Genomic DNA, 26,013 nt, shown 5'->3' with positions numbered 1-26,013 from the left:
AAACTTTGTCTTATCATAGCATATCTTAGCTGACATTCATTAATATTTAAGGGGGAGTACAGAGAGCTGGAAGTTACATAAAAGCGGTTTTGGTTATCCTTGAAATAATAGCAATGACCTTGGAGTGGCCAAAGGTTAATTCAGTGAATTCCGTTATCCCAATTGAAGCCCACCTTGCTGACTTATGGCTTGCTGATATTACATGTCCTGACCTCAAATGCCACTCACCTAATTAGGCTCCATAAAGCATTATACATTAAACATGAACTGGAGAGCCAATTGTGGTAGGTCAAAGCTAGCTTTTCCAACTATTTGGCTCAAAATATTTTCTATTCTATTTTCATGTATGACAATTTATTTGATTTCAGGCTTGGGGATCAATTAATATTGTATAATTGAAAATATTTACTTTGTATAGGCATATTGTCAAGTCATAAACAATCCAAGCTTCCATTTGTTGCAATGGTTGTCAAGCATTCTTTGACCATAAATATAAATGACAAACATTTTGAAATGTGGTTATTGCTACCATAGTTACAGAACTATTTTCCTATTCAGTGTTCAGGTGGTGTAGAAAAAAATGTAATTATGTTTGCTAGAAATGGACTAGAGGTTATAGCCTCATGCATAATCAGCCTTTCAGCCTCTGATGAATGTATCAGATGACAGAGCTCTGCTCTGACAGCAACGTGGGGAACAAGTTGTTTAAATACAGTCCCCCAATTTCCCTTAGCAGAACTAATTCACCTTTAAGAATATAACCACCTGTTTGAAGTCAAAATCATCCTCTTCTTCAGGATAAAGTAGACTAGAGAGTGCTTCCATTGCTGAAACAGTAGAAAATGTCTCAAATTCCATATCTTTAGGTTTCTTTTTTTCTGCTTTCATGTTTTCTGCCTCCATATTTTCAGTTTTGGCATTTCCAAATTCCATATTCTGCAGAAGGAGATCATCAGATATGAGTATTTTACTTTGCCAAGACATGTAGATTTTTGTGCTAAAGTGTCTCCCTTCTTTCACTGGGTCACTACATTTTATTTTGTTAATATTTGAAAATAATTAATGTGATTGGAACACAATTAAATTATAGGATATTCATATACTAAAGTTACCAAAAATTCTAAAAGCAAACAATAAAAAAGGAAGCACTTAAAAGAACTCTCTCAAGTATATTTATTTTACTAACTCACAGAACTGGGGCAGCAAATAAACTCAATATTCAACCTACTTTACTAAAACATTATGCTCAACCTAACTAGCATGTGTTGACTACCTACTTCAGTAGTTTTCTGGCTTTAGTTTGCTTAAGAATGTCCTAGGAAGAGGCTGTGCATATAGCTCAGTGGTAGAGTTTTTTCCCAGTAACCTTAGGACCATGGGTTCAATTCCAAGCCTTTCAAAATAAATCACTTAGGTTGTTGGCCAGGGTGGTCCCTGATGTCCCCAAAATATTATTGGCCATTGCTGAGGCCCTTGGTTTCCCACCAGGAATAGATGGTAAGACCCTGTTGCTGAAGACTCCACATACTTGGGCTGCAAGGCCACTGAGAAATCCTGCTGGAACTGAGCTGAGAACTTCCTCCATGTAGACCAGCTGACAGAAAGCTGGAAGAAGCCATTCTGCATGCAGTTCAATGGGAGAAAGAGAAAACACCAGTGGAGATACTCAACAGTGGACACTGCAAGCCTTATATTTGGCCAGCCAGACCAAATGAGCCAACGGGTGCAATAGTGGCACATCTGTCATGGTGGAAGCCCACTGCCCTCTAATTGGACTGGAGGTCCACACCATGGGAGGGAATACATCCCTAATACTGAAAACCTACAACAGGGGTAGTCATGAGCCCTAGGGGTGTAACATCTGCTGCTGTCAGGATAAATGTATATACTATGCTTATCAAACTACCCAGTAAGCACTTCTTTTAATGTTCATACACTTATATTAATGCTACTCTCACTTTTGGTAGAGAATCTTCTCTTTTCAGATGGCAGTGAGCTTGGGATGACTCAGAGGTGCTGGAAAGAAGTGACCAGAGTGCTCAGTACTGCAATCTCTATTACACCTTCCAAGGCTCAGGGTCTACTGTGGAAGAGGTGGTGGAAAGAATGTAAGAGCCAAAGGAAGGGTAGGACTCCTTACAATGTGCTCCCCCCAGACACAAAATGGTCTGGATATCCATGACCTCTCAGTACCAGACACTGCCTACACAAGGCCATCATAATAGGAGGAAATGATCCTGACATCAAAATAAAAGAGACTGATTGAGAGGGGGAGGGGTTATGATGGAGAATGGAGATTCAAAGGGGGGAGGGAGGCTATTACCATGTGATTTTTTTAATAATCATGGAAGTTGTTAAAAAATTTAAAAAAAATTAAAAATATAAATAAATCACTTAGGGAGTTGGCTAAAAGTGCAAATTATTAAAGTTATGTGCCATTATTTGATACAATAGTTTTTAGGTTGTCATTTTATTTGTTTCATATATACTGTTCATGTTGTATATTCCATTTAGTGAACTGAAAAAGGTTTTGCTTTAGGAATTTGCCCAGAGTATCTTTACTCATTTCATACTTTTGCTCCAGGCAATTATGTACCTTTCTGCTTTATTTCAATTTTTAATTAACCCTTGATGATGCCTATTGTTTCATTGCTATTTGAGAGCCTGAATGGATTGCCTCATTGAATTCAGTGAAAGTTTATGCACAATGAAAAAAATGTGTTTTTAATGATTATAACAGTAGTATATTCAACTAGTATGGAATATCTTGGAAATAATATGTAAAGTTTAAACAAGTAAATCACAACTCCTTGTTATCCTACCATCCAAACAACAAATTATTTTTTTAAATTTTTATTTATTTATTTGAGAGCGACAGACACAGAGAGAAAGACAGATAGAGGGAGAGAGAGAGAATGGGTGCGCCAGGGCTTCCAGCCTCTGCAAACGAACTCCAGACGCGTGCGCCCCCTTGTGCATCTGGCTAACGTGGGACCTGGGGAACCGAGCCTTGAACCAGGGTCCTTAGGCTTCACAGGCAAGCGCTTAACCGCTAAGCCATCTCTCCAGCCCAAACAAACAACAAATTATTTTTTAAAAATTCTTTATTTTTATTTATTTATTTGAGAGAGACAGAGAGAGAGAGAGAGAGAAAGAGGCAGATAGATAGAGAGAATGGGTGCACCAGGGCCTCCAGCCACTGCAAACAAACTACAGATGCATGTGCCCCCTTGTGCATCTGGCTTACATGGGTCCTGGGGAATCAAGCCTCAAACTGGGGTCCTTAGGCTTCACAGGAAATCACTTAACTGCTAAACCATCTCTCCAGGCCAAAACAACAAATTTTAAAATAATCACTAAGCTGGGCATGGTGATGCACACCTTTAATCCCAGCACTTGGGAGGCAGAGGTAGGAGGATTCCTGTGAGTTTGGGGCCACCCTGAGACTACATAGTAAATTCCATCTCAGCCTGAGCTACAGTGAGAACCTATCTCAAAAAAACAAAAAACAAATGATTCGCTAAAAGTATACCTACAGTAGGAAAATTAAGATCTTTAAAGATTTCAGAGGTGTCAGACTTTAATGAATAACCTTAATAAAGACTGTAGAATTACATCTATTGTAAGTGATTTGAGCATAAATATAATAGATATCTTTTTTATAATTCTGCTAATAATTTAAAAATATTTTATAAAATTAATTCTCAGGAAGTATATCTTTAGTGCTTTTATTAAATTATACATGAATATTTTTGCATTGTGCCTAGAATGGTAATACAGAGAGATTATTAAACTGTGTGTTACTATGGTCACTTATTAAAATCAATCTCTATTGCAAATGGAGCTTTATAAATCTCTGTTTTGTCATGTTTTGCCTCTATTTTGACTTTGTTTGTTAACTATATAACTAATCTTGATATCTACTGAAGATGTAAAGCATATTGACAAATATTAGATTTCTCTACATTTCCAGTATAGAGGTAAAAAATAAACAGAGTGCAGGGGTCATACTTCTTGGAATTGTATCCATCATGTACTTTTTAGCTCTGTGACTTTGAGCACATTATTTAAATTCTTGATACCTAATTTTCTTTATCGGTAAAGTGGGGGTAATAATAGTGTCTATTGCTTTAAAATGTTATAAGGATTAAGTAGCTTAATACATATAAAAGAGCTTGGAATAGTGCCTGGCACAGAGTAAGCACTCAACATATGTTAGCTATTATTAGTTCTTTAAAAGTTTAATTTTGCTGGGCATGAATATTTTTTCTAATAATGATGTCGGGTAAGTTAATGATAAAACTCATTACATTGGAAACTCATTAAATTGGAAAGGGTGAAATAAAAGGTGATAAAACAATTTTCTCTCACAGTATGGTCTGGTAGTCTGCTATGAAATGAATAATTGACACATATTAAATTAAGTAGAGGCTTCTGTTTTTATTTTGAAATTCTTAGTTGATTATGTGTTCATTAAATATTTCACTAACATCAAAAGCAAAATGTTTATTGAAATATTTTCTACCTTTGACAATGAAAGGGAAAACGTATCTGAATAAAATTTATAATTAGTATTCTGACTTGAGATTATACAGTGAGATGTTGAACAAATATTGCAAAATTTTTTTATTATTTCAGCATTATTTATTCTACACAATTACAGTGATGTTCAAATAATACAACAGATGATAGAGTGTGGTAAAACATAAAATGTTCAATAACATACCATTGTTATCTGGCACACAGTGCCAATACCCATAGATACTTGACCATGACATGTCTTGTGAAAGTTCAGTGGAGGGTTAGGGAAAAGTGAATAAATAGATCAATAAAGCTAGCCCATAAGGAAGATATTCAGAAGTCCCAAATATAGCATGTGAGGAAGTAATAAGAATAGCTAGCTACTCAATGTGGCCTGTGTTTGGCAGGAAAATAGTAATAGGAGTTTCTGAATGTAGCAAGACATATTTAAGGTAAAGAAAGTTCCTGGCCCACACACAGGTTGAGGTATAGGATGCAGGGTCCATTTATTGATAAATGTGCAGAACTGACAGACAGATAAAGGTTCACAATAGGTAAGTGATCAAAGCTCTAGAGAGATAAAAGCAAGCAAGTCAGGAAACTTCATTGGTTTCTTTCTTGGGCACCCACAGTGGAGAAGATGAAGGAAGGTTATGGTTCAGAAGTTTCCTGACTGTATGTGTCAGGAAAAATAGAATGATTTTCAATCACTATCAGTTACATTGGAAGGCTCTCTGACCTGCTTCTCACTAGCTGCCAAGCAAGACAGTGTGGTCATTGGGAAGCTACACAAGTAGAACATTTTCAAAAACTACAGCTAGAACATAGTCAATAGTTGATGACTACTAAACAAAGAATGGTTAAATTAATATTGTTTTTAGTTACTCTCTAGTTGCTGTAAACAAATACCTGACCAGAAACAAGGAAGGTAACAGTCTAATATGGCTTACACATTCAAGGGGAAGTTTCATGGCAGGGAAAGTATAGTGGCAGGAGCAGGAAACTGGCTTGTCACACTGGCATACAGGAAGCAGAGAATGAATAATAAAATCACAAGACTAGTCCTCAGTGACCAACTTCTTCCAGCAATGCTCCACTTCCTAAAGGGTCCCCAACCTTCCCTGATGGGTACCAAGTGTATATAAACACATGAACCTATACAGGACATATTACATTCAAATCACAACAGTGACCTTCATGCAAATTTAGTATCCCTAGTTGCTTAACTCATGTCTCCCTTTTGTTTTCTTCCGCCTTATCATTTTGTGTTTCAAACTAGTAACTTTATAATGTTATATGTTGTGTAAATTATTATATCAATGCTCAAAATATTTGAAATTTATAATTTGTTTGGAAAATTTTAAATATATATCACCAAGGAAATAGATATCATTACATCATGCAGTCTGATTACACATCAAATTTGTCTTCAGGTGCTTTTTAGATACACATCACATCTATATTCAAAATATGAATATTAGCTTTCTTGAGGATATTCAAAAAATGTGATACAAGCCTCAAGGCAGTTCTTAAAAATTAGCTTTAAAAGCAATTTGAACAGTTGCAGCATCATTAGAATAAGTAGATTAGCCTCCCAAAGTGACTACATTGAAGGAGGTGCCACTGCTTAAGATGTATATGTCTTTTTGTTAAACGAATTATTCATAATAATTCTTAGTAACATTTTATATATTTATAACATATTAGATTCCAAATTAGATCCTAAATCAAATTCTAAATTATTCTGGTATAAAATGACATATACTTACATATGGCTAAATTGAAGTAGAAATATAAGGATAAAATGAATAATTTTACAGAAATATTTTACTGTATCATATATAACTATAATTTGTAAACACAAAGTAACAAATCCTATTAAGTTAGTTGACACATTTTGAGAAATAAAGGAATCACATTTTGTAAATAACTAATTCCAAATATGAAGAGAAAACCAATTATGTAATTTTTTAAAGTCTCAAAATTAATATAAATAAAGATAGCACTAGCATTTTGAGAAGGCTTACAGATATAAAAATAATATTAAATTATGGCTGGGTGTGGTGGTGCACACCTTTAATCCCAGCACTCAGGAAGCAGAGGTAGGAGGATCACCATGAGTTTGAGGCCACCCTGAGACTACCTAGTGAATTCCAAGTCAGCCAGGGCTAGAATGAGACCCTACCTCCAAAAAGAAATCCAAAAAGAAAAAAAAAAGTATTAAATTATGAAAGAATAGTCATGAAAGCTTATTTCACAGAAATCTTTTTTTAAAAGCAGAGCAAAGAAAATGTATTTTGATGAACTATGCAGTTATTTACTTTTATTTGTAAATATAATATACACTTAAGTTCATCTTGAGTCTGGAAATCAAGATCTTTCAGGATATAGCCCAATTTTCTGCTCTTTCCACCTATTATTTTCTTATGTGGTCTACTTTCTGATACAAACTGAAACCCTATAACTTCCTGCCTTTGTGTATTGGGGTATATTCTTCTATTTGCCTTGACTACTTGGATAATACAGTACAGTGGTTTGTTTAAAAAAGAAGATTCTATAGTCATAGTGTCTGTGTTTTGATATGGTATTGGTACTTCTTAAAAGGCCAAGAATAGGACTGAGAGGTGTTGTAGAACACTTGCCTAATGTCATGTATGAGGTCCTGGGCATGATCCCCAACACTCCACTAACCAAAACTCTTTTACTGAGATAGGTACATGTAGAAAATAAATTTTTTAGGGCCTTCATTTTATTTTCTTCCACTTTCTTTTAATATGTTTGACCAATACTAATGGCAGTATTTTAAACAGGTTTTGATTTTTCCACATAAATCTGAATCCTTAGGGCCATCAGAGACACAAATGTAGTCAGAGGATCTAATTTTCCAACTCCAGACACTCCAGAACAGCCCATTAACAAAACATTGGAACCAGCTAGAGACTAATAGTGTTTCATCAGGATGATGTCAGGCCCATGGCACTGAAGCAATACTAGTAGCTTTGGGATCAAGTCAGACTGACTTTGAGCCTAGGATCTGTTTTGTATTTTATTTGCCTCCATCCACAGTATTCATAAGGATAGCTCTTTGTTGCAGCCAGGTTCGCTTTGCTGGCAGAAATCACCTGAATAAGAGAAGCTTTTGGGGGAAGGGGGATTATTTTGGCTTATAGACTTGAGGGGAAGCTCCATGATGGCAAGGGAAAATGATGGCATGAGTATAGGGTGAACATCACCCCCTGACCAACATAAGGTAGACAATAGCAACAGGAGAGTATGCCAAACACTGGCAAGGGGAAACTGGCTATAATACCCATAAGCCCACCTGAACAATACAATGCCTCCAAGAGGCGTTAATTTACAAATTTCTACCAGCTGGGACCCTAGCATTCCAAACACCTAAGTTTATGGGAGACACCTGAATCAAACCACCACACTCTTACTTTAATTACGTATAGAAAAGTCCAAGACAAAATAGTGAAATCTCTGAAGTACATATTACTTTTAAATAATATTTTATTTATTAAGCATATGTAGTGCATAAAATCTAGGTAAGAAATCTATTAAATAGGAATGGGAATGTAGCTTAGGGATTGATTGCTTGTTGAATGTTGCAGAAGCCCTAAGCTTGACACACAGCAGTTTAAAAAAAACACACCAAGTATTCCTTTGGAGTTTACTTAATAGTAAAAATGTATTCTCAAGTAAAATTCTGACTGTTTATAACTGAACATCTTCAAAATATTCAAAATCCATTTATTTTCCAAATAAATTTAGCATTTCTTCTGAAACTATATAGATACTTTAGCATATTCTGCATTAAAATTCTTCTAAGAATACATATATCTCTGTCTCTGAATTAAATTATAGTATTTTTGATTTTTTTTCTTTTTTTGGTGATGTTGAGGATTGAACCTAGGGCTTTTTATTTGTTGGAAATGTTCTGCCACTGAATTTTGCCCTGACTTAACTTTAAAAGGCCTTTTTGTATAACTGTATTCATCAGTAATTTCCTGCCTACTAAAACTAATCCAGTTGTGAACTAGAGTTACAGTTCAATATTAGAGTGTGTACTTAAGCATGCCTGAGTCCTTGGGTACAGTAAGGAAAAATTATTTTATATGTGTCTTTAAAATACCCAAGAATAACTTACTTTTTATATATCTAGGTTTCACTGTCATTAAAATACTAAATCACAAGTAACTATGGGAACTTTTTCTGTCATAAATTTGAAATATGTTTAATGAAAAATGTATTTTGACAGTACATGGAACTTTTCATGAACCTAAATGTAAGGTAGAACTTGTGGTGAAGGTTTGTTGTCTCAGCCACACAAGAGACTGAGACAGGAAAACCACAAGGTCAAGATCTGCCTCGGCTACAGAGTAAATCCAATGCCTTTTGGGAAATATAGCGACACCTTGTCTCAAATAAAAAGTGAAAAAATACAGCTAGGGATATAGCTCAGTGGGAGCATGCTACCAAAATATAAATCTAAGAACCTCTTTTGATTTAATATTTCCTATGTCTATATTTAATCATTTATTTAGAAGGAGTCTCTAATATTTTTGAAATGAGTGTTTTGTTTGGTTTTATTTGTGATATATGTCTATGTTGCTCAGCCTGATCTTGAACTCTTTGGCTCAAAGGATCCTCTCACTTTAGTCTCCCTAGCAGCTTGAACTACCAACAGTAGGCCACTTTTTTTTTAAATTAGTTTTGTATTCAGTGTATACAGTCAAGTTGGTACCATTGTTAGCCTCCTCCCTGTCCTCCCCCCTCCACAAGGTCCCTCCTCATTTAGGAATATGGGTCATGCCTTGTGGGGTTAGCCATTAGTTATGGGTAGGAGGCAATGTCTTTGTGTATCGTGACCCAACATGTGGCTCTGACATTCTTTCCAGCCCCTCTCCCACAAATTTTCCTGAGCCATGTTGAGTTCATTTTAGGTCTGCTTCAGTGATGAGGTCTTGGGAGCCTCTGTGTCTCTGGATATCTGATTTGGTAGGAGTTTATTGTTCTCTGTGTCTATCTCCTTCACCCTTGTGCTGGTGAACCTGGTACCAGTAGGACACTTTTTAATGTGAATTCCATTTATTTATTTGAGAAAGTGTGAGAGAGCAAGAAAGAAAGAGAAAAAAAGACAAAGGGACAGAAAAATAGAGGGAGTATGGGCATGCCAGGGTCTGCTTCCACCACAAACTCCAGATCCATGTGTCACTTTGTAAAACATCTGGCTTTATGTTGTTATTGGAGACAGACAGACAGACAGACAGACAGACAGACAGACAGACAGACAGAGAGAATAGGTGTGCCAAGGTCTCTAGCCATTGCAATTGAATTCCTGATGCATGTGCCACCTTGTGCATCTGGCTTACATAGGTACCTAGGTTCTTAGGCTTTGCAGAAAAGCACCTTAACCACTAAACCATTTTCCCAGCCCCTAAGTGTCTTTTGATACAAAGATGAAGATGCTTAGTTTCTGTATAAGTTAGGGTTCTTTAGAGGAATAGAACCAATACATAGATAGATAGATATATAGATAGATATAGATATAGATATAGATATAGATGATACAGATATAGATTTGGATATAGATATATTAGATTGGTTTATAGAATACATGCTGGGCAGTACATCAATGGCTATTTGCAGGTTGGAGAATCTGAGAACCTGGTAGCTGAGCAGTCCGCAAAGCTGGATGCCTCAACAGTTCCAATCTAACATTGAGGACCTAGAGGATTTCTAGAGAGCCACTGGTCCTTCAGTTCACATTGAAAGGCTGATTAAACTGGGTTCCAATGTCCCAAAAGGATAGCAGCAACCAGAGAGATAAATTCACACACCAGTGAGGAGCAAAGACAGCCAGGTCACAAAAGTCCCTGTGCTCTCTTTGAGTTTCTTTATATATAGCCCACCACTGGAAGGGCCACCCACCCTGGGGGAAGGTCTTCCCCCTTCCATCAGTTCTTCCTGGAGATGTACTCAGATCCATCCAAGAGGCATCTATTACTTCATTACTATCTGACCTAGATGACAACTCTTAACCATCACAAGTCTACCCCTTCTTAATTTGACATCAAACAACATTTCCTTTTGTCATGTTTAATTTCCAAATGAAAACAATAACAAGGTCAGAATTCTGACTAACATGTTATAACTATCCTATGTAAAACAGAAAACATTCCCCAAAGTATGTGGCAAATTCCCATGAGGAATGCTTAGTTTCTAGTATCCTACAATTTAAATGATAATATAGATGCAACAAAACTTAGCTATTAATATCTTAATCAATATTATATTACATGGTAAAGAAATAGGAAAACACAATTATTGTTTCAATATTTGTGTACATATGCACAAGCACTTAACAAAATAGAACAGAAGCACTTTTGGCAATTTCCGATCTTATTCTGTGACTAGTAATGCAGCCTTAGCCAGAATTTGTACCTATCTTTTACTAGCCAAACTATATTTCCTTTACTGTCAGCAAACACGTCAACAAATCTTAGTTCTTTACCTGGCTGGATGACCCATACCTTCATTCCTGAAGAGTCTTGGATATTCATCACCCTACCCTGATTGGGTTGTTGTAGTTTTCCATTGATCGTAATCACAGGGCATGGTAATACTGTGCCCTAAATGACTTCTCACAGAACTCCAGACATACTCATACCTTTCCTCAAATGTGGGGGACCAGTCCAACTGCTCCCAAATAGATTTGTTCAGTCAACCCAATTACCACTGAGTAGCTTTCTTAGACTGTTGTCTCAAGGGCATCAGTAGCCCAAAGTGGCCATGGGAAAGTCATAGCTTCCAGTTTAATGGTATATTTTTTTGTGTCTATGAAGAAGCACTTTCCCTTGGAACCAAACCTTCCAGGCCAGCAGAACACAAGTTGTGGGAACAGGAAGCAAAAATTTGGTTAGAGGGTCACCAGGGTTAATAGTGAGTGATATCATTCCTATTTCCATCCTTTGATTCTGGGGCCTGTGAATCCTGGCTATAAGGGAAACAGTGCAATTTCCACTTTATGATGAACTGCTGCTATGAACAACCAATTTTATGGCTTTCTGGGTCAGCTAACACCCAGTTAATGATAACAGCTCAGTTCTTATGGAAAGTTGGTAGTCCACTGTCAAGCATCCATTTCCCACTAATACCTAGTAACAGGCTATCAGCTATCTCTCAAAGGAAGAACAATTATTTACAGATGACAGTGGGCCCCTGCTCCAAATTCCTAAGGTCCTCTTTTGTGAGTCACCTATGGGGGTGTTCCAAAGGCTGAACACAGCATCTCTATATGGTCTGATGATCTCTATTAAGTCTGATGGCTCATGTGTCTCAAGTGACAGATCAGCCTGCATAGTAGTCTGGACCTGTTGAAGAGCCTTCTCCTGTTCTTGGCCCCATTGAAAGCTATCAACTTTCTGAGTCCCTTGGTATATGGGCTGGAGTAACACATACAGGTGAGGAATGTACTGCCATCAAAATACAAATAGGCCTACTAGGCAATGTACTTCTTTATTAGTGGTAGGATGGACCAGTTACAACAACAACTTATTCTTCATCTTAGAAGGAATATTTCTGCATGTTCCATATTACTAGACTCCTAGAAATTTTGTTGAGGTAGAAGGACCTTGGCTTTATTTATCATCCCCTGATATGCATATACTATACCAACAATTCCAGAATAGTTGCTTACTTTGCTCAAATAAGCATAATATCAATAATATAATGGACCAACGTGATACCTTGTGGAAGGGACAGGTGATCAAGAGCCCTCTGAATGAAGTTATGACCCAGAGCTGAGAATTAACATAACCCTGAGGTAAAATAGTAAGTATATGCTGCTTGCCTTGCTAGCTGAAAGCAAATTTCTTCTGGTTATCTTTATAAACAGATTAGAAATATTTGCAAGATCAATAGCTGAATGCCAGGTTTCAGGAGGTATGTTAATTTGCTCAAGTTAAGAAAAAACATCTGGTACAGCAGCTAAAATTACAGACAGTACTTGATTAAGTTTCTGCTAATCAACTCTCACTCTCTATCTCTCACTTTCCATAATCTAGTTTCTGAACAGGTCAAATAGGAGAGTTACAGGGAGCTGTGATGGGAACCACCACTTTTGCACCTCTCAAATCCTTTATGATTGCTCTCATCCCTGTAATCCTTCTTTTCATAAATTTTTATTTATTTGTGAGCAACAGACAGAGAGAGAAAGAGGCAGAGCGACAGAGAAAGAAAGAGGGAGAGAGAAAGAATGGGCACGCCAGGGCCTCCAGCCACTGCAAATGAACTCCAGACACATGCGGCCCCTCGTGCATCTGGCTAATGTGGGCCCTGGGGAATGAAGCCTCGAACCGGGGTCCTTAGGCTTCATAGGCAAGCATTTAGGCGCTAAGCCATCTCTCCAGGCCCCTGTAATCCTTCTAAGTATTCAATGTTGTTTTGGGGTCCTTATTATTTACTCTGGTAGAGGCAATTCTAATGGCTTCCATTTAGCCTTTCCAATAATAATTGCCTTTATTCCATAGGCTAGGGAACCAATATAGCTATTCTGCAAACTTTCAAGCATATGTATCCCAATTATGCATTCTGGAACTGGGAAAATAACCACAAAATGAGTTTTGGGACTCACCTACTAGACCTCCCATAAATAAGACTTTAGCTAAACTCCAATGACCACTTGGCCTCCATAAGCTCCTATTTTAACTGAAGGGTCATGATGCTGTTTGGCGTCTCCCAGAATCAATATTAATTCAAAGCCAATGTCTAGGAGACTTCAAATGATGTGATCATTTCTTTCCCCCAATGTATGGTTACAATAGTAAAAGGCCACAGGTCACTTTAGAGAGGGGAGGAGAAAGATTAATATTAAAACTTTTCAGAATTCTAGAATCCTTTCTCAAGTAGACCTTGCCTCCTCTCCATTCAAGAGGTTCTAGGTCCATAAACTGGTTCAAGTTAAATCGGTTATGGGCCATGAATTTTTGCTGCTATTTTTTTGCTATAAAGTGCTTTCATTAAATTGCTCTGGAACTTTCCTGCTTATAAAGAATAAAGTCTTAGTAAACTTTCTATCTATTTCACTTCTGGGAACACCATGATTAGCCAGCCAGAGTCAAAGGTCTATACAAGTCTCACCGTTATGAACATTGCTTTGCCTATGTGGTCCATCGTGATAAGTCTGTTGACCTTGCCTTTGGTGATTCAGTGCTGCTATTTGGACTTGTTGCTCAAGGATCATTAGACTGGTTGCATATAAATCATATACTTCAGCAATCATGACTCTCACTGTAAGGTCAGCATTACAGAGAAGAGTAATGACAAACCTCTTCAATCATGTTGGTGCTCCTCTCACAAATATTTTTCTTATGATCTTAGTAAAAGACCTGTCTTCTGGATCTTTCTATTTGCAGGATAGGCTTTACATGGCAAATCAACTCCAACATTGCAATTTCCCTAATACAGGTAAAGATGGGTGGACACTGAAGAGTAACACCATTGTGTCTTTCAGTGAAGGTCATTGCTGTTTATATAGACAATGCAGGATTAACTACCCCAGGCAAAGACAGGGGGAGAAATACTCCAGGGAGTAGGAATGGGGATATACCTGTTGCTAACATTGGGAAGCTACTTTTTCAGGCAGAATAAACCCTTCAGAATCTGAGAATTCAATGCCTTCAGCTTCATTGAGTCTTCCCATACATCTCTATCCGAAATTTACATAATTCCATCTCTTTGGCAATTAGTACCTTAACTTTAACTGCAGACATTTTTTAACTTACATTAACATTCAGCCAATCCTATGATGAAGGCTTGGGTTCGGTTTTCTGCAACTTGAGTCCTATGGCTGCTGGGAAGAAGAGTCTCAGGGCAAATTTAAGAGAACTTTAGATCCTTCATGAACACCTGGAGCTGGAATATATCATCCCTTTGCATATAATTTTCCCTTGTTATTTTATCAGAGATGCTAGAAACAACTGGCCAGCATCATTATATTTCTCACTTTTCCACAAATATTCAAAAATTTTATATATAGAATCACAAAATTCTCTTCTCAAAAGTATTGAATCTGATTGATCAAATACAGCTATCTCACAGAGTTCTTTAAATAATTTACACCATGGATTATCAGTGCTCCCTTTACTGTCAGATAGTCTTTAGTAGTGTTAGAGTTGGAGTGTCAGTTCCAGATAACACCAGACTCATCAGAAATTCATACTTACAATTCTGTTTCTCTAGAACTTCTCCTGGTACCACAAATCTATGTTAGTCAGGGTTCTCTAGAGGAACAGAAATGATAGAATGATTATATATTATGAAGGGAATGTATTAGATTAGTTTACAGGATACAAACTGGGCAGTGCAACAATAGCTGTCAGAAGGCTAGAGAATCTGAGAATCCAATAGCTTCTAACTCAACAAAGCTGGATACCTCAGTAGTCCCAAGCTAGCCCTGAAGGCCTGAGGGATTCCTGGAGGGATACTGTTCTTCAGTCCACATTGGCAGGCTGATGAAGCTGGGTTTCAATGTCCACTAACAATGAGCAACAGGATAGATCACTGGACCAGCATGTAGCAAGGTCAGCCAGGCAGAAGACCTGTGCTCTCTAGGAGCTTCTTTATATATAACCCACAATCAGAAGAGCTGTCCACTCTGGAGGAAGAACTTCCTCCTTCCATCAATCATACCTGGAAATGCCCTTACAAACTGCCCAACATGTATGTCTCTTACTTGATTCTTCGTGCTGTCAAGTTGGCAATAGAAATTAACCATCTCGTTTTCTACTCAGCATATTCTGAGGCACAAAGAGCTGTAAATACATGACTGTAATCCTAGTACTTGGGAGGCTTAGGCAAGACAACTATAACTTTTAGAAAGCCTATTTAATATGGTGAAACTCTGTCTCAAAATGTGTGTGTGAGAGTGGGGCAGGGTATTGTATAGTACATTTCAGGCAAACAATAGCTTTTGTGATCATTTTGCTCTTGTCTTTCTCAGTCTCATATTCCATTTCTATCTAAAAAAAGATTGAAGTGGTAAAGTTTCTTTTATTACTTTGAAGTTTTCTTTGCAGGGCAATAGGTCACTTTCCCCCTACTTCCATACTTTATGTTCTGAATCTCTATCATAACAGGAAATTCACAGGAGACACCCCTACTTCTGGTCAAACTCAATTCCTCCCCCTTACTCAGCTTTAATTTTTGTCCCAGTCCCACACGTTATGAAAAGAATAGTCAAATGGCAGAATAGTTTTTGTTCTAGTCAGCCCTTGGCGAGAAGCAGGTTTTGTTCAAACAAGTAAACTTTGTGCACTATGTATCTCTTGTCCAATAAGTACAGAGATGACTGTTCCTCACTTCAGGAGGAATGTAGCAAATCTCTGTCAGAACTTTCAGGCCACTGAATTTTCCCATAGGACATTGTCCCTTCATAATGGCTAAAGCCATCTTTTTCAGTCTGAAAACTGTTATACCTCTCAAATATATCCAACCAAGGATAAATTCTGCCTGTACACATAAAACAGAAGGTCCAGTAGCTGCTTCAACTGGGAAAACCCAGACCTACCTACCATTAAGCTGTTTACCCTCTCAAATTAATTCTTTTTAAAATGGGGAAGGAGAACACATTAAGTGTGAGACTTGAGGAAAGAGAATCAGGAGATATTTAGATGCTCATTTTTTGAACATTTTATTCATTTATTTGAGAGAGAAGAAGACGGAGGGAGGGAGGGAAGGAGGAAGGGGGAGAGAGAGAGGGAGGGAGAGAATGGGCACGCCAGGGCCTCCAGCTACTGCAAACGAACTCCAGATGCGTGTGTCTCCTTGTTCGTCTGGCTTACATGGGTCCTGAGGAATCGAACCAGGGTCCTGGGGCTTCACAGGCAAACGCTTTAACCACTAAGCCAATTCCCCAGCCCCAGAAGCTCATTTTTCCTTTCTGACTGTCGTCGGGTCAGAACCCACCTCTTGTATTCTATGACTGTCTCCTATTTCACATCCCCAGAGACTGAGATTTTCTTAAAGCACCATCCTGCTTCTAGTGTCTACAAGAGTGGGGACTTGGAGAACGTTCGCCTACTTTGTGTAACTAATGCCTCTGGGGGTTATCTTTCCGAGTCATGAGTGTCTAAACTTCTCAGTTTTTCTGATAAGTCACAGCCTTTGAGGACCCCGTTTTTTCCCTTCCCAAGATTCATGTTTCCTCACCTTGGTCAGTGCTCGTATCGCTGGCTAGGCTCCGAAAATAGACTGCGGATCGCTGTGCGTCTCTCTGTTGCCTGGGTAACAACTTTGTTAGCCTCCCTTAAGCCCCCACCTCTGGGTTCCCGCTTGACTCTTCTAGCCAATCATAGGACAGTCTCCTTTGAAACAATACCAGCATCAACCAATCCAATGGCGTCCCGTTCAGGGTCTATGGCTGCCCTTTCTAGTTAAGTAGGTCGACCCCAGTTAAGCCTCAGTCTGGGTTAGCGTCTCTCCATCTAGGAGTTCGCTTCTACAGTGCTGGAGTAGGTCAGGGTCGGGTCCGCCCCCTGCCCAGCTACGCAGTCCCGGTGGCCTGCGCACTTACTTTGCAGACCCGCTGGTGAGCTGCTGCTAAGGTGAGTTCGGTTTTTATTTGTCCCGATCTTTGGCAGGCTTTGTTTTCCTCTTTTTTAAAAATAAAATAAATCAGTGAATTTCAGATCTGAGAAAGCTAAGCTCCACAGATATGGCACGGTGAGCACGGAAGGGGTCAGTGGGCCAAGGGTTGAGAAGATTTTGCTACGGTTTTGCGCTCGCTCCCCACGCCCTCCTCCCGTGACAGAAACACGTGTTGTGCCTCTGCCCGAGCTCCGCGTGCGCTAGCGAGTGGATGTGTGTGCGTGTGCATGTGTGTGAATGGAGATGGTGCACTTCGTATTCTCTGGACAAGCCTGCCTGGCCAGAAGCCCTCCAAGGAGCCTTTGGTCAGCTGCTTAGATGCTCCTGTGGTGCGTTGGCTCCCAAGTCCCCGGAAAGTCTCCTTTCTGGGTGCCCAGCTTTGCCCAGCTCAGGATCCCAAAGGAGAGGTGCGCCGCCCCCTTGCCAATGCTGGGGAATTTGGGTGTCTCCACATTGTAATAAAGTTGTAACCCTATTTTCCCACAAATTGCGTGGTTTGGTTTTAAACAAAGGCGAAAGGAAGGAGGAATGGCGTAATAATTATTTGGATGCATTTGTGTGTGTGTGTGTGTGTGTGTGTGTGTGTGTGTGTGTGTGTGTGTGTTTTGCAGGCAGAGACGATGATTATAATGAATGCTTTTGTTGGCCAACGAACTCACTAAACTGTTTCCCTTGTCTTGTATGTTTTTCTCGGCTTCATCCCATATGGCAAAGGAGAGGTGATAATGAAGTTTAAGAATTTTTTTTTCATTCTATTTGTTATTATCCTCAGCAAACAAAAACATGGGAGCAAAGTTTTTGGCCTTGGGGGCCAAATTAGTAATACCATAATTCCCCTTACGCTTTGTGGATGATCACGGTTTAAGTGTCTTGCATTTTGTTAATTCCATAGATATTTCTAGATATATATATATATATAAAGATATCTCTTTTTTTGGTTTGCTTTTCTGTTTTTATTTTGCCTCGTTGTGCATTAATTTTAAGTTTAATGCTCAGATGGTGTTTTGCAGATCTTTTGGCCATGGGTTACAGTGAGAAATAAATTTTAAGATCTTGGGGCATGATAGTATGCCTATAATCCTAGCACTCTTCAAGCTGAAGCAGGAGGTTCAAGAGTTCAAGGCCACCATGAGCTATGTAGAGAAACAGTGTCATTAAAAAATGAGAAAACAAGGTTTTTGTTGTGTTTTCTAGAACACACATAGATGAAATATAAATGACAACTTTGTTTGCAAAACAGTACAACATGTAGTGTACTCTGACACTTTTTGATATATATATCTATATATATACATCTATAGATATATATCTATATCTATATCTATCTACCTACCTATCTATCTATCTATCTATCTATCTATCTATCTATCTATCTATCTATCTATCTATCTATCTATATATCATAACTCACTAAGGAACTGTCATTTAAACTTTGAAAAACACTGGCCTTAGAATTTTGATTTTCAAACATTTATATGCACTTAGGAAATTCATGTAAAACACAGTTTTCTCTGGAACACTCCAGAAATTGGTTCAGTGGGATAGCAGTGGGACCCAGGAAAGTATGTAATAGCTATGTCACATATAGCCAGCACTTCGTTTTGTGCAAGGTGTACAAAACATTCATTTTATTTTTGGGGAATAAATATTTATTTTTAGGGATATAATTACCTCTTCAAGATTTTTCCTGACCCTAAAAGGCAAAATCCAGCTCTAAGCATTGTTCCTAAAGGGCTGAGGAGATAGGGAATGGGCTCAGGATCTGAGATGAATCTTCTATGTCATAAATACAGAAACTTGGAGGTTGTGAAACATAAGGATTTGAGAAGTTCAGCAACTTGCCAAGGGTCATGCTGTCTGTAAATGAATTTCAGAAAATTGAGTTCACTTGATTAAGTGTAATATTCTTGTCCATTTTGCTTTAATAGTAGATGAGATCTAGAGGAAGATGAAATAAGGAAAGCTTCTCTGATTTGCCTAGCCCAGAGCAGATGTAACTAAATTTGATTGCTAGTGTGATTTTAGTAATGAAACTTGAAATATGGAAAGGATAAAACAAATACTGCCCAAAGTTTCTATGGGTTTATAGCTATGGGAAGGGAATTCATTTAACTAATCCTTCTATATAGTGATCAAATAATTTCTTAAAGCAGCATTGCAAGAAATTAAAAAAACATTCTTTAATATTATGGTTTTATCCCTCTGATCATTACCCATACACCCTCAGATTTTTACATGACTGTGATTCTTGTTTATAGATGTTTGGTCGTGGTAATTAGTATTATTTTTTTGCTTACTACTGTTCTGGAATTTTTTTCCATGTTTGAAACTCTTTATATTCTGTCTTACTAATATAACCTAATGTTCCATAGAGTTGGCTATAATTTATTTAGCATCACTAAACCAGCAACAGAAAATTTGTTTCTAGTTTTCCCATGTTGTAAAATAATAGTGTAAGATCTTGATTACTTAAAATCATTATACAATGGAAGTCTTCCATTTCACCAAGCTTACCAAAAAGCCTATTGGGAAGGCCAGAACTATGGACTAGGAGTTTTTGCCTCCTCTGTATGTTTGGATTTGGCCATCCAGTTTCCATATGCTTGAGAAGCAGTGATCTACTATAATATCCTTTGTATATAAGAGTTAGGTTGAATGTATTTTTTAACTAAATAGACATTTTCAAAATGATTTACTTAAAAAATATATGAAGCATAGCAGGCTCAAGCAGATTCAAGTGCCATAATGACACTCGTACTGATTAGCTTTTTTATGAATATCTTTTCCCAAAGATTATATGAATGGGTATTAATTTTTAATTTAATTTTTTGATAAAGCAACCAATTAAGTTGACTAGAAGAATAAAAGCCTTAATTGATCTTATAGCAATCTGCCTCTTCAGAACACACATGCTGTCCTATTTTCTATCATTTTAAATTCTAGAATATTAGAGTAGCCCCTATTTTGAAATGATGAAATGCTTGAATCAGAAAAATCCAGAGACATAAATCTTCATGAAGCCATGTGTCCACCAAAGATTTAAAAATTGTTAACATTTTGCTACATTTTCTTCAGATGCTGATTCATTTCATTTTATGTATGTATGTTGTGGGTTTGTATGTATATGGGTACATGTGTGCGAGTATACCTGTGAAGGTCAGAGACTAAAAATGTCTATTTTCATCTTCCTGGATGGCTCTTTGCCTTCTTTACTGACACAGGCCCTCTCTTGAACCCAGAGATCATGGATTCAGCTAGTTTAGCTAGCCAGCTTGTCCCAGGGATCCCCTGTCTTTGCCTGTGAAATTCTGGGAATACAGGGAGGCCACCACACCCACCTGTCTTTATAGCGATGCTAGAAATCCAAACTCTGAGCCTCACATCTGCACAGCAAGCCTTCTATCCACTACATCATCTCCTCAGCCTCAGATGCTGATTATTTTTGAGGCAATAGAGATCGATTTTAAGACCTCACACATGCTGGGCACATGTTCTGCCACTGAGTTATGCCCCTGAGGCCCCATTCCCTTTTTTTTTAATTATTATGAACAGAAGCATAATAGTGCCTTCTTTGTACACCTTTCTAGTTTCATTTGTTTCTCATCCTATAGGTAATTGTTCTTCTGAAGATGACGTATGTTTTTTCTGACATATGTTCACAAGTGTACTCAAATGTGGCTATAAATGATTTGCAATACATGTTTGTATCTTTAAATTTTTTATATAAATTATATACTGTATTTAGTGGTCTATGACTATTTATAGTAAATATAATTTTGAATATTTTTCAATGTAGTTATTTCTATTACTCTAGACTATTCCTTCACATGACTATACCATGTTTTAAGGTCTCTAGTCCCCTAGCATTGTTGGACATTTAGTTTGTTTTAGGTATAGAAACAGGAATCAATCATACAGGTATTTTATGGTTCCATTTACATGAAGTACCTAGAATAGGGAAATTCGTAGAAACAGATAATAAACAGGAGAATGAGGAGTTAGTATTCAAATAATATAGAGTTTCTGTGTGGGATAATGAAAAAAATTTGAAAACCGATAGTGGTAGCCGTTAAAAGCATATGAATGTATTAAATGTCTGCAAACCTACACTGAGAAGTTGGTAAAATAGTACATTTTATGTTATAAATGTTTTACTAAAGCAAAAATCAAAATTACAAACAAGCATCAAGAATATGCTTAAGGGCTAGAGAGATGGTTCAGCAGTTAAAGGCGTTTGCTTGCAAAGCCTGTTTGCCTGGGCTCAATTCACCAGTACCCACGTTAAAACCAGATGCACAAAAGGGTGCATGTGTCTGGAGTTTGTTTACAGTGGAAGAGGCCCTGGCATGCTCATTATCATTTTCTCTCCTTGCAAATAAATAAACAGTATTTAAAAAATAAAATGAATATAGTTTGTTGTGGTTTTTTGTGAGTGATACCTTAAAAACATTATGTCTTTTTTATGAAAATATTTTTATTTTTATTTATTTATTTCAGAGAGAGAGAAATGAGAGAGAGAGAGAGAATGGGCATGCCAGGGCCTCCAGCTGCTTCAAACGAACTCCAGGCGCATGTCATCCTTATGCATCTGGCTTATGTGGGTCCTGGGAAATTGAACTGGGTCTTGCCTTTGCAGGCACCTTAACCATTAAGCCACCTCTCCAGCCCAAGATTTATGTCTTTTAAAACAATCTGTAGGGTTGCTTTTTTTTTTTTCCACTCAGTTGAATGAGTATGTACCTAGAATTCATGAAGACTGGGTTCAATCCCCAGCACTGCATAAAAAACCATGCGTGATGGCATATGGCTGTAATGCCAACATTTGGGAGGATCACAAGTTCAAATTTACCTTCAGCTACATAACCACCCTGGGTACATGAAACACTGTCTCAAAAAAAAAGCTCTTTGACTTTCAGTTAGATATAGTATATATTATTAATATATATATTATATAAACATATAATATATATATTTGTCCTTGTAAGATGATCATTTGTGAAATCTTTATTTTTTAATTACTTATTTATTCATTCGTTTGTAAGAGGAGGAAGAGAAGGGGAGAGGGAGAGCGAGGGAGTTGAGAGGGAGGAATGAATGCAAATATGAATAGGCACGCCAGGGCCTCTTACCACTGCAAATGATCATAGATACATACATATATCACTTTGTTCATTTGGGTTTTCATGAGTACTGGGGAATTGAACCAGGGTAGGCAGGCTTTACAGGCAACTGTCTTTAGTTGCTGAGCCATCTCCCCAGTTTGAGATCTTTATTTTTATTTATTTATTTGTGAGTGGAGGGAGAGAGAGAGAATATGAATATGGGCACACAAGGGCTTCTTAGTACTGCAAATGATCTCTAGACGCATGTGCCACTTTGTGTATATGGCTTATATGTGTACTGGGGAATAGAACCCAAGAGACGTAAACCACTGAGCCCCATTTTTGAGGTCATTAAATGACAACTTTGCTTATTTACAAACTTGTTAAATGCCTTTATAAATACCATGCTTTAGACTTCTCCAGTATAGTATTTCTTTCCCTCTCTCCTTCTCACTCTTCCTTCCTTCTTCCCTTCTTTCATTGGCTCCTTTGTGTCTCCTCTTATACTTCTCCCGCCTTCTAGTCTTCCTCTCCCTCCTTTTATTGTTTCTCGACTTCTCCAATGTTTTGGGTCCAATTCTAGATGTAGGCTTATATTTTGAGCCCTCAATTGCATCAATGCCTTTCAATCTTTGTTTACTTCACTATATCTCTTAAGCACTTTATACTCTCTTCCCCATTCTTCCAACCATTTCATACTCCCAAGTCTTTACTTCAATATGTTCTGCCCTTTCTTAGATCCCCCCACCCCTTGGGGTAGGTTTTCTGGGTCTTTCCTCCGTTCTTACCATCTCTTGGGTTCAACTCCTGCAACATTGTCTCCCTTGTGAATTTTTCTGTTACTCTTTCCTTTGGTTACCACCCTGGTCTTTCCTTTTCAAGCATTGTAACTGCTAATTTCATTCACTGGAAATGAGCCCTGCTTCACAGCAATTCAGTTTTCTGCAATATCATACTTTTGTTTTTATAGAACTTGGGATGGAACCCATCATGCTAGGAAGCACCATAGCATTGAACCACACCCCAGATTCACAATTTTAATATTTGCAGAATATATTGAATTATTATTTGCATTTTATTATTGTTTTAGTCAGCATGCAAAATAATGGTTGACTTTTTAAAATCAATATTGGTTTTCAGTATGATGTTTTCTTAATGAATATCGATGTACTTATTCAAATTCACATACTCACATTATACTCTCTTCTTCTCCCTTTCCCCTTCTACTGCTCCCTCACAGTAGTTTTCCGGTTTTCAAGTCTTTGTATTTGTGGTTTTTTTGTTTGTTTGTTTTTACTTTTTCTAGCTCTAAATAAGTGAAAATTGATCACCATTATAAGTTTGAGCCTTATCTGTTTCCTTCAAAATGTTTGTGAAATTTTCACCTCTTCCTATCCATCTTTCATTGGGGACTCATTAGACTAAAACATTAGTAATTCAACTGTTATTTCCAGAGTTGTCATTCAAAAATATTAGAAACAAAGTACCTACTGTACTTTGAGGCTTAGATTTATCTCTTTTATTCTCCAGTATTTTTCTAGAGGGTTTTATATCTTTATGGGTACCTTTAGTAAATTTGTTTTCATTTGCTTTTCTGTCTCGCTAATAAATGATATGTTAAAGAACCATATATATTGTCCAAAGTTGCTAAGTACAGGAATGGTTTTATAACAGGACTAATGTTTCACTAATTGTGTGAATTGTGCGGCCAGATCTCTAGTCTTGATGTTCTTGAGATGGTAAAGGCCATTCATGTATCTTGAAGGTGGTGAAGTAACTAAGCAGTTTAGAGGAAATGCTCCTTATGAGGAAGAAATATCTGTCTTCTTCCAAGAAGTTAGGAACAATTTTTAATAAATTAAATGACTGAGCTTCTGTGCTAGTTGCTTCTTGAGAGTCATTCTTAAATAAATGTGGAATAAATAATGTTAAAGACAATGTTTATACTATGGGAAACAGAAGTCTCTACACTCTTCTGCTAAAGTGGCTTATAGTAAGTATCCAGGGTTACAGTTGACTTATTTCTTCTTTTAGAGACAGTAGATTTATCTTCCCAATGTTGTGTTAATGTAAATATGGTACCCAGTTTCTTCACTTACTAGTTGCTTCACTTTGGGAAAGTTACGTGGTGTCTTAGTGCCTCAGTTTCCTCAGTTATAGAACAATGATGAGAATCTCTCTGTGTTTTGTTGTCATTGAAGATAAGCAAGATCAGATTCAGTACATGTTCCTCATTATCATTTTCTCTTTATATTGCATATGAGAGTCAAGAAATTAAGTGGTAAACTGGTTTGTCCTTATAAATGTCTTACTGTCATTTATGTGTCCCAGATCAGGATCCTGCTACCAAAAAATACTCCAAGGATCAATAAATGAAAGAAGGTAGTACACAATGCAACTTACTTGCATGCTGATAAATAAGACAGATATACAATAAGTTCTTAAGCATTGTAACTGAAATCCAATTTATATTCAATCTCTAGGCCAGCTAAGAGTTTTTCATAATTGCCCTTGATTTGCTGATCTTTCCCTGACAACATCAAGATAACCCAGCATTATATTTTGCAAAGCTTTCACATAACACTTCACAATAAATTGAATTAGATAAGGTAATATATGCAGAGAGTCCTTAGTGAATTAATTTTAAAAAATATTTCCATTCCTCACAGTGAAATTGCCAGAATTTTGGAAGTGGAAAAACGGGGGCACCTGTGCATTCAAAAGACTAGAACAATTTGATAGGCATCAGCGCTCACAGAATGATTTTATTCCTCTCCAGTAATTCAGTTAATTCAAAACACCCTATTTAGATTGGACTACCAAGCTGGGAACATCTACCTATTTCCAATAGTCCTTCAAGTGAGCTCTGGTGATTCCTCTGAGCCCAGTGGGTGTTCTGCAAAAGGTGTTTATCATCAGTATTTTTCTTGGAACATGCGTGCTTGTGTTGAATTACCAAAGATGGAACTGGCTGCAACATGCAAAGCTGCAGTTTCACTAATTTAAGATGTTAGGCCTTGTGGATATGGGAATTTATCAAGAAAAGGATTACAGTTGCATGAAAGAAGTAACAAGACAGACAATTATGCCTACTAATAGCTGCAGATAAGGAGCATGGACCAATTATGTATTTTTTTAATTTGTTTTTGGTGCTGGGATTGAACTCAGTGCACTGTGTATGCTAGGCAAGCATCCTAGATCCCCAGCCCCTGGTTGTTGTTTTTTTGTTTTTGGTTTTTACTCTATTTTCCATTTTAAAGAAAATGGTGTTAGGCACAGAGACATCAAACTGTGCCCAGATCCTGTTTAGCAAAAGAAAAAGAAAAAAGAAAAGAAAAGGATTAGGAAATACTGACTGACTTATCTTGTTAGAAAGACATGAATTTAAGTATATCTACTAAAAGGATTCAAAAGTATTCCTATATATTAAAATAATTAGAATATAGGGATTCCAAACTTGGGCAAATTAAAGAAAATTCAATTAATCCAAATATGCAAAAAATACACATATCAAAGTAAATAAAAAAACACAAAAATGAGAGCAAGAGCCCAATTGTATCATCACAACAAACATATTGGATTTATATTTTTTCAGCTTTTGTTTACAAAATTCACCCTTTTGAAAAAGCTGAAAAAAATGAGTTGTTAGAAGATACAGTAGATAAATGTGTACTGAAATAAAAATGGTGAAGCAGCCGGGCGTGGTGGCGCATGCCTTTAATCCCAGCACCTGGGAGGC

At 37.3% G+C, this 26,013-nt stretch overlaps 2 protein-coding genes across 6 annotated transcripts in view; one reads left to right on the top strand and one right to left on the bottom strand.

Moving 5' to 3' along the window:
* Positions 1-16,778, bottom strand: part of Dnaaf6 (dynein axonemal assembly factor 6) — a 59,822-nt gene extending 43,044 nt beyond the window's left edge. For 2 of the 3 annotated variants that reach the window (XM_045139819.1, XM_045139821.1), the window contains exons 1-2: positions 14,751-14,804; positions 766-936 (exon numbers count right to left, since the gene is read on the bottom strand). In XM_045139819.1, the coding sequence (XP_044995754.1) occupies positions 766-933 (168 nt within the window). In that variant the 5' untranslated portion in view covers positions 934-936; positions 14,751-14,804. Of the gene's footprint in view, positions 1-765; positions 937-14,750; positions 14,805-16,734 lie in introns of those variants that run through there. The other variant, XM_045139820.1, reaches the window with a different exon arrangement.
* Positions 16,779-16,998: 220 nt separating this feature from the next.
* Positions 16,999-26,013, top strand: part of Nup62cl (nucleoporin 62 C-terminal like) — a 93,741-nt gene continuing 84,726 nt past the window's right edge. For all 3 annotated transcript variants that reach the window (XM_004658963.2, XM_045140909.1, XM_045140910.1), the window contains exon 1: positions 16,999-17,129. The gene's annotated coding sequence lies outside the window, so the exon portion shown is untranslated. The remainder of the gene's footprint in view (positions 17,130-26,013) is intronic.

This window comes from Jaculus jaculus, chromosome X (assembly GCF_020740685.1).
Source record: "Jaculus jaculus isolate mJacJac1 chromosome X, mJacJac1.mat.Y.cur, whole genome shotgun sequence".
NCBI classification, from domain to species: Eukaryota; Metazoa; Chordata; class Mammalia; order Rodentia; family Dipodidae; genus Jaculus; species Jaculus jaculus.
This window is presented reverse-complemented; position numbering and strand designations above follow the sequence as displayed.